The sequence below is a fragment of the Rhincodon typus genome, unplaced genomic scaffold, assembly GCF_021869965.1.
Source record: "Rhincodon typus isolate 14 unplaced genomic scaffold, sRhiTyp1.1 hic_rhity00000378, whole genome shotgun sequence".
Lineage (NCBI taxonomy): Eukaryota > Metazoa > Chordata > Chondrichthyes > Orectolobiformes > Rhincodontidae > Rhincodon > Rhincodon typus.
In genome coordinates, this window is record NW_025966016.1 from 68,215 (window position 1) to 77,798 (window position 9,584).

The 9,584-nt window shown below is 49.8% G+C and overlaps 1 protein-coding gene across 1 annotated transcript; it reads right to left on the reverse strand.

Moving 5' to 3' along the window:
- Positions 1-6,417: 6,417 nt before the first annotated feature.
- LOC125488322 (interleukin-1 beta-like) lies at positions 6,418-9,487 on the reverse strand (the record flags this gene model as incomplete). Its single annotated transcript, XM_048621285.1, has 3 exons — positions 6,418-6,989; positions 8,300-8,433; positions 9,071-9,487. Coding segments are annotated over 3 exons (764 nt in total), but the record flags the coding sequence as incomplete, so codon positions are not given.
- Positions 9,488-9,584: the final 97 nt, after the last annotated feature.

A 9,584-nucleotide genomic window follows, 5' to 3' on the forward strand; every position in this document is an offset into this window, starting at 1 on the left:
TGATTCACTCTTCCAATTCTGGACAAGTCATAGAATCATACAGCATGGATACAGACCCTTCGGTCCAACCAGTCCATGCAGACTATAATCCCAAACTAAACTAGTCCCACCTCCCTGCTCCTGGCCCTTATCTCTTCAAACATTTCACATTCATGTACTTATCCAAATGTCTTTTAAACATTATAACTGGACCCACATCCACCACTTCCTCCAGAAGTTCATTCCACACATGACCCATTCTCTGTGCAAAAAATTGCCCTCATGTCTTTATTAAATCTCTTTCCTCTCACATTAAAACTATGCCCCCTAGTCTTGAAATCCCCCATCCTAGGGGAAAGATACCTATCATTAACTCTATCTATACCCCTCATGATTTTAGAAATGTCTACAAGCCCATCTTGGGGGAGGCAATGGCCTAGTGGTATTATCGCTGGACTGTTAATCCAGAGACCCAGGTAATGTTCTGGGTGACCCGGGTTCAAATCCTGCCACAGCAGATGGTGAAATTTGAATTCAATAAAATATCTGGAACATTAATCCATTGTCAATTGTCAGGAAAAATCCATCTGGTTCACTAATGTCCTTTAGGGAAGGAAACTACCATCCTTACCTGGTCTGGGCCTACATGTGACTCCAGACCCACAGCAATGTGGTTAACTCTTAACTAACCTCTGGGCAATTAGGGATGGGCAATAAATGCTGCCTGGCCAGCAACATCCTCATCCCATGAATGAATAAAGGAAAAACAAAATATCTCAACCTCCTATGGTCCAGTGAAAAAAGTCCCATCCTATCCAGCCTCTCCTTATAACTCAAACCCTCCATTCCCAGCAACATCCTGGTAAATCTCTTCTGAGCCCTCTCCAGTTCAATAATATCCTTCCTGTACCAGGGTGACCACAACTGGACACAGTATTCCAGAAGAGGCCTCACCAACGTCCTGTACAATCTCAACATGACGTCCCCAACTCCTATACTCAAAGAAAAACCAAAAGAACTGCAGATGCTGTAAATCAGGAACAAAAACAAAGTTGCTGGAAAAGCTCAGCAGGTCTGGCAGCATCTGTGAAGGAGAAAACAGAGTTAATGTTTCGGATCTGGTGACTCTTCCTCAGAACCTGTTAACTCTGTTTTCTCCTATACTCAAAGGTCTGAGCAATGAAGGCAAGTGTGCTAAACGCCTTCTTAACCACCCTGTCTACATGTGACACAAACTTCAAAGAATTTAGTGGCTTATCTAACATCATTGTCGATCTGTTGGTGAAAGAGTTGAGGGTGGAAGGCCTCAAAAGGGATTGGAAGAAGGAATGTTTCATATTCCCACCAAAGAGAGAAAGCATTGGACAAAAGACATGAATGTGAAGCGGGAGAGACTGAAGGGGACAAAATCACAACCGGAAAAAATGAGTGCGTTGGTCAGGAATGGGATGGGTCTGCAATGGCCACCGTTTTGGTAGATTTTCAGAAGAAGGTTGGAATAGTGCTGCACACCGTTAGGGGACAATTACTCAATTCAAATGAGTTAATGTCCATATCGTTGATTTTTAAGCATCTCTTTCCTCCCTGTATGTGTATCTGTGTGTGTATGTGCCTGTGTGTGAGTGTGTGTGTCAGTGTGTGTGTGTGTCTGTGCCTGTGTGAGTGTGTGTGTGTATATATGTGTGAGTGTGTGTGTGTGTGTCTGTGTGAGTGTGTGTGCATGTGTGTGTGTGAGTGTGTGTGTGTGTGTGTGTGAGAGAGAGTGAGTGAGTGTGTGTGTGTGTGTGTGTGCGTCTGTTATTAGTTTAGAATAAAAGGGTTGCTTCTCCTTTTAAACCTGAAGGGTACACAATGGCCTTTTCTAAATTGGACTTCATAATATTAGGGGTTGCGAGAGCCTCACTAACAGGGAAAGAAAGCAGACAAGTTGAATTCTAAGATTGTGGACAGGTGGGGAGAGAAATAAGCAAATTCAATTTGCCTCTCTCTCGCCTGTAACACGGGTGTTTGGAGTGACACAATCACTCTGAAGTGAGCGCTGACCAATCTAGATTGATTCAGTAATTAATTGCGTAAATAAATAATGTGCAAACGATCTGAAGCTGCCTTCACGATCTGAGAGGTTCTTCACTGTTGAAATAGTATCGCAATATCAGATCGCATCTCTGTGCTATGTTAAATAAGTCATTTAATTACTTGCATCGCCCAGGTAGCATCGCCAAGCACTGAAGGGGAACAACGCAGATGGCAGATTAGCTTCAGTAGAGGTGGTACCCGCTGGGGGTATATCAGAACACTGTGCCCACACCATCTTCACCAAGTGCTGCCAACAAATGCTTGTGGGTGTGGGGCCAATCGAGCAGGGGGCTGCTTTGTCCCTGGATGGTGTTGAGCTTCTCGAGTCTTGTTGGAGCTGTCCCCATCCGGGGCAAGTGGGGAGTATCCCATCACACTCCTCACTTGTGCCTTGTCAATGGTGGGACAGGCTTTGAGAGGGGGAGTCAGGAGGGGAGTTACTCGCTGCAGGATTCCCAGCCTCTGACCTGCTCCTGTGAAATTAGGCTCATTTGGACTGCCAGCCACAGAGAGTTTGTCGGTTCTCCTCACAGCAGAGACAGTTCTGGGAGATTTTGAATCTAATCCATGCAGCGTAAACGCCTGTTTCCAGGGACAGCTCGGAGATAACTATAGAGAAATTGTCATCGAGTTGCACAGCATGGCAGCGGGCCCTTCGGCCTAACCTATCCATGCCAACCAGGTTTCCCAAACTGAACTAGTCCCATCTGCGTGCCTTTGGCCCATATCCCTCTAAACCCTTCCTATTTCATGTGCCCTTCCAGATGCCTTTTAAAGGCTGTAATTGTACCAGCCTCCACCACATCCTCTGGCAGCTCATTCCACACATGCCCCACCTTCTATGTGAAAAAGTTACCTTTCAGCTCTCTTTTAAATCTTTCTCCTCTCTCCTTAAACCTAAGCCCTTTAGTTTTGAACTCCGCTACCTTGGGGAAAAGACCCTTGTTATTCATCCCTCATGATTTTATAAACCTCTTTAAGGTCACCACTCAACCTCCTACTCTCCAGTGAAAAAAGTCCCAGCCTCTTCTTATAACTCGAACCCTCCATTCCCGGCTGCATAAATCTCTTCTGAACCCTCTCCAGCTTAATAATATCCTTCCTATAACAGGGCGACCAGAACTGGACACAGTACTCCAGAAGATGCCTCAGCAACGTCCTGTACAACCTCATCATGATGTCCCCAACTCCTCTACTCAAAGGTCTGAGCAATGAAGGCAAGCGTGCTAAACACCTTCTTAACCACAGCTGACTGACTCAGAGGCATAGAGGCACTGCATCGTTCTGATCTGGAACTGTAATTGCAGAGGAAACACAGACCTGATAGTAGCTGGGAAAAAATAGGTTTTTCTGCAGAAAGTAGGGTAGAAGGAGGAGGGGTAAGGACTAAACGATAGGTGAAGGTAGAGCCCGAAGTGAGAGAATAACAGTTAGACAGAGTGGGTAAGGGTTAGCCCAGGAGGGTGAATAGCTACTAATGGGGACTGTCAGTGGTTGACAATGGGTGGTATGTAATGGCAGACTGTGTGATAACAAGGCCTGGTTTGTGGGGGGGTTTGGACTAAGGACGTGGGAGAAGCCCTAAAGTTGTTCATATCGAGTCCGCAGGGCTGCAGGGTCCCCAAGCGGAAAATGAGGTGTAGTTCTTCCAGCTTGCGCTGAGCATCATTGGAACACTGCAACAGGCCCAGGACAGGGAACAGGGGGTGGTGGGGGTGGGTTTGGCAACTGGAATCTCAGGGTCATTTTGCTGACAGGACTTAGGTGTCCTGCAAAGCCCAGACTGCGTTTCAGTGTAGAGGAGGCCGCGTTGTGAGCATTGAATGCAGTAGGACCAGATTGTGGGAAGTGCAGGTAAAGTGCTGCTTCCCCTGGAAAGTGTGTTTGGGCCCTTGGATACTGGGGAGGTGTTACACCTTCTGCAGTTACAGGGGGAAGGTGCTGTGGGGCTGTGGGGAGGTGTTGGGGGTGAAGGAAGTGTGGACCAGGGTGTCCTGGAGGGAACTGTCCCTGCGGAAGGCGGATAAGGGAGGGAGGGGAAATATGTCCCTGGTGGTGGCATCTCGCTGGAGGTGGCGGAAATGGCGCCTGATGACCCTCTGGAGGTGGATGGCTGTGGGATGGTAGGTGAGGACGAGGGGGCCCCATTGCTGTTGGGGGGGGGGGGGTGGGGTGAGGGTGGAAGTGCTGGAGGTGGGTCGGACCCAGCTGAGGGCCCTGTCGACAACGGCGCTGGGGAATCCTCAGTCGGGGAAGAAAGTGGACATTTCGGTCCCCACCAAACCTTTGTGGAAGTTGGCCTCATCGGAACAGGCGCGATGGGGAGGGAGGAACTGGGAGAAAGGGATGGAGTCTTTACACTAAGCAGGGTGTAAGGATGTATGGTCAAGGTGGGAGTCAGTGGGCTTTTCGTCTGAGGTTAAGCCAACACCAGTCACCTCTCCCTCTCTCTCTCAGAAATTAGCTATCAGACTATAACCACCAGGTGGCACTACCTGGCAAGCAGTAGACTTGGGGTCATTGACACCTACAGCGCAGGAGGCCATTCAGCCAACGCGATCCAGTCTATCCCACCGTCCGGCCTTTGCAAACCAATCGCCATTCCCCACATGATCAAAACACCTCAACCAAACTTACAGGCCTCTCTGTCAGCACTTGTTAGCTCCTGCAGTTACGTAGCACCTCGACCTGCTGGGGAAATGTGTTACTCAGTATGGTGTTTGAGTCCATTCCCTGGCAACAGTGAAAGACTGGGCCTGTGTGAGGCTTGTACCATAAGACTCGAAGATACAGGAACAGGAGAAGGCCATGCGGCCCCCTCGAGCCTGCTCTGTCGTTCAATAGGCTCGCGTTCGATTCCACATTCCTCACGTCCCCTTTCCTGCCCCCCTTTTACCCCATGATTGATCAAGACTGATCAAGAACCTATCAGTCTCAGCCAAGTCCCTTTGAGTTGCAGTTTTCTGCAGCCTTTCTCCATCGAAATAATACTCTGTTCTCACTCGCAAGGACTCCCAGTGATTCTGGCTGGGCACTGATCCTGTGGGACTCAGGTAGAGCTTTGAATGGGGGAGCAATGAGTTGTAACCGGGATGAGGTTTTTTTTTCCCAGCCGCTGGGAGGGTCTGGATGGGGAGTGAAAGCTGGTGAAGCGTGGTTTTTGATTCATTGACCTTGATGGCGACCACGTGGCATTTTACCATCTTGCCAAGCCGAGGGTGTAGAGGGATAGATGGCATCTGGAATAGTGAGGCCTTGTTAACGGTGAGTGGGTTGGTTGGTGGGGGTGGTGGGTGAGGTGGGGGTGGTACGTGACCTGTTTTATAGTTGAGTAGTGGCCTGTTGGTGACAGGATCCAGTTGGACCCCATTGCTGTCTCGGGTTGCTACATCAACAGAAGGCTTCCATTGGCACTTGAGGCCTAGTTGCCGATGAGCTGGTACTCAGAAATTTCAAGCCTGCAGACGAAGCTGGGCAAAAGGGGCGGTGGGGTTTGCCACGTGATTCATATTGAGGATCAACGAAATCTCAGAACTGGCTCTCGGAACGGGCAGCACTATTTCTGACCCCGGTCTTTGTCCCTCTGCTCAGCAGCGTGGGTTCCATTTCCACAGTGGCTGATGTTACCATGGAGGAGACTGCTTCTCAATCTCTCCCCTCGCCAGAGGCATGGTGACCCTCAGATTAGACCACCACAAGCCGTCCCCCTCTCTCTTTCTCTCTCTTTCTCTAATGAGAGACGGTGCCCACCCCATGTTCTGGTAGGATTATGGCAACTTTTAAAATCATTGCAGACAGCAAAAATTCAGGTTGCCCCACTACAGGAAGGATATTATTAAACTTGAAAGGGAGCAAAAGCAATTTATCAGAACGTTGCAGGGCTTGGAGTGTTTGAGCTGTAGGGAGAGGCTGGGGCTATTTTCCCTGGAGCGTCTGAGGCTGCGGGATGACCTAATAGAGGTTTATAAAATCATGAGGGGCATGGATAGGGTGGATAGCCAAGGTCTTTTTCCCCAGGGTGGGGGAGTCCAAAACTAGAGGGCATAGATTTAAGGTGAGAGGCGGAAATTTAAAAGGGACCTGAGGGGTAACTTTTTCACGCAGAGGGTGGTGCATGTATGGAATGAGCTGCCAGAGGAAGCGGTGGAGGCTGGTACAATGACAACATTTAAAAGGCATTTGGACAGGGACATGGATAGGAAGGGTTTAGAGGGACAAGGGGCGAACGCAGGCAAATGGGAGTAGCTCAGTTTGGGAAAACTGGCCAGCATGGACGAGTTGGGCCGAAGGGTCCTGTTTGCCTGCTGCGCGGCTCTGAACCGGTCTGGACACGCGCTTGCAAAATGAACAAGGAAACCAATCTGTTCTCGAAAAGATCAACTTTAATGAAGGAAGAGGCTGCGCCCCCTCCAGCAATAAATTAACAAAGACTGTTAAATTACAATAAATAATTAAATATTAAACCCATGCAAATTTCCGGACGCAACATAATGTGAAAGCAGAGCAAATATTGCCACTAGCATTTCACTTGGCTTTTACAATTTCATGTCAAAGTGACAATTTGATCAGCTAAAGACTGTAACCCATTTGTTCACAATGGATTGAATATTCTGTACTCAGTACATACACAGACTCTCTAAATCAAATCTTTTCTGATTTTGGGGTCTAAAACACGCGTTTTTGGTTGGGGGGTTGCAGCGTGGCGCAGGGTTGCAAAGATCTTAATCAGCTGTGAAGATGGTGACCCTTTTGCTGCTCCCCTTGACATCCATTTCAATGGGTTGGCCATTTCTCTGTGACGTGCTGATGTACCAACCGCGGTACATGGCTGACTCCAGCTCAAAGTAGAGACCGGCGCTCCCGGCTCGCTGAAAGAACACGAAACGGAGCAGGTCGGTGGTGCTGCTGATGTTACGGAGATTCTCGTCCCACTTCTGGGCAAACAGAGAGAGAGAGAGAAAAATAGAGGGGTTTGATGTAAATATGATCGGGTTTGAGAGAGAGAGAGAGACAGCTGCCTTTAATTCGCCAGCTGGTTTCCCGATGACAGTTGGCAGCTTTGAACCTGCAGGATGCTGGAAGGATCGATTTTTATCCCCTCCCTTTCCCTTCCCGGGAGAATTCAGGGGGGTGAGGCTATCTAAGTTTAGAAAAGGGATCTCGATAGATTTGGCTAGAGGGCGGAGGATTGGCAATTGGGAGGTTAATGCAGCGAGCTGTTGCATTGTGGGACGACACAAGGGCCTACACAGTTAATGACAGGGCCCCTGGGGAGTGTTGTCCAATGGAGAGACTTAGGGGTGCAGGTACATAGTTCCTGGAAAATGGCATTGCAGGTAGACAGGGCGGTGAAGAAGGTATTTGTTACTTTACTAGTCAGTGCATTGAGTATAGGAGTTGGGAGGGTCATGTTGCGGATGTACAGGACATTGGTTAGGGCCACTTTTGGAATACTGCGTTCAGTTCTGGTCTCCCTGCTGTAGGAAGGATGTTGTGAAACTTGAAAGGGAGCAGAAAAGATTTACAAGGATGTTGCCAGGGTTGGAGGGTTTGAGCTACAGGGAGAGGCTGAATAAGCTGGGACTATTTTCCCTGGAGAGTCAGAGGCTGAGGGGTGACCTTATAGAGGTTTATAAAATCATGAGGGGTATGGATAGGATGAATGGTCAAGTCTTTTCTCCAGGGTGGGGGAGTCCAAAACTAGAGGGGCATAGGTTTAAGATGAGAGGGGAAAGATTTAAAAGGGGACCTGAGGGGCAACATTTTCACACAGAGGGTGGTGCGTGTATGGAACGAGCTGCCAGAGGAAGTGGTGGAGGCTGGTACAATTACAACATTTAAAAGGCATCTGGATGGGTACATGAATAGGAAGTGTTTAGAGGGATATGGGCCAAATGCTGGCAAATGGGACTAGTTTAGTTTGGGCAACTTGTTTGGCCTGGATGGGTTGAGCCAAAGGGTCTGTTTCTGTGCTGTATGACTCTAGGATACAGCTGAGAGCCTTCGCAGGTGGTACCGCCCTCGCCTCTGGACCTGAAGCCTGGCACTGCCCAGCCCGAGGACAAGATAAGTGGTGGGTGCCAATGCTGGAAGAGTTCCCTCTTTGCGCCCTCCCTGCCCCCATCACCGCGACGCTCTGGACCACGATGCGCCAGCACAGGAAGAGGTGAACATGGCCACACTAACCCGGGGACAGTACGTGACCTCCTAGCAACGCACCCTTTAATGGTGAGATTCATCTTACCTCGATCTTCAACGTGGGTCTTTCTTGTGGCCCTGTGCACGTGATGAAGAGATTCTGGCTGTTAAGCCCCAGCACAACGGGCAACAGTTCCGGATTGGTCCCTGTTGACTTATAGTATCTCACATCCAACTGAACTGCATGTGGAAGAGCCAATATGTTAGCACAGCAGGCAACAAAACATGGAGAGGAATGGGGAGGGGTCATGAGGGAGTGGTGGTTAGAAGGGAGTCGGAAAAAGGCAGATAGAGTCATATAACACGGAAACAGGCCCTTCGGCCCAACTCGACCATGCCGACCCGGTTTCCCAAACTGAACTACTCCCATTTGCCAGCATTTGGCCCCTATCCCTCTAAACCCGTGCCCCCATCCTGATGCCTTTCAAATGTCGTCATTGTACCAGCCTCCAACCACTTCCTCTGGCAGCTCGTTCCATACATGCACCACCCTTCGCGTGAAAAGGGTTGCCCCCTGGGGGCCCTTTTAAACCTTTGCCCCCTGACCACACCATCCAATTGCGGACAACCCTACCCTGGGGCAAATCTGCACCCATTCATGGAATGACCCTCCTATCCCCAATTGCCCGTTGAGTGGGGAGCGGCTATTTCAGAGTTGGGTGGGGGGTGGGGTCTGGAGTCACATAGACCCCCTGATCGGGGTACGGGCACACAAGCGAACCAAGATGGGGTTTCCCAAACCCCCTGCCACCCCCTCACCCTACCCCCAACAATGGATAACTCCGGGCAGAAAAGGTTGAAAATCCCGTCAGGTTACCTGCGTCGGCTGGTCTCTGCAGGGAGACGGCCAGGAGTTGGAGATTCTCCGAGAGGATGAGGGAGCGCTCGCGGTCGTCCGTGAAATGGTGCTTCTCGCTCCGCATGAACCTGAAAAGGCATGTGGAGCTCCCAGCAGTGTCATGGGTGACGCAAGGGTCAATATCTGCGGAAAAGGACGCAAAAGCATTAATATTGGGAGCGAGGTTTGGGGGGGGGGGGGTGGTGGGGACACAGGTGGTGGTGGGTGATGATGCAACACGTTTTTCGTTATATCGATGGTGGTGGACAAAGTGGGGTCTTGTATTGATCGTCGCTGAGCCCGAGACAATTACAAAACAAAAAAAGAGACACGGCGCCAGGGACCCGGGTTTGATTCCACCCTCGGGGTGACTGCGTGGGGTTTGCGCATTCTCCCCTGTGTCTGCGTAGGCTTCCTCCCACGGTCCAGAGATGGGTGGATTGACTGTGCTAAATTACCCATAGTGCCCAGGGATGTGCAGGTTAGGGTGGAT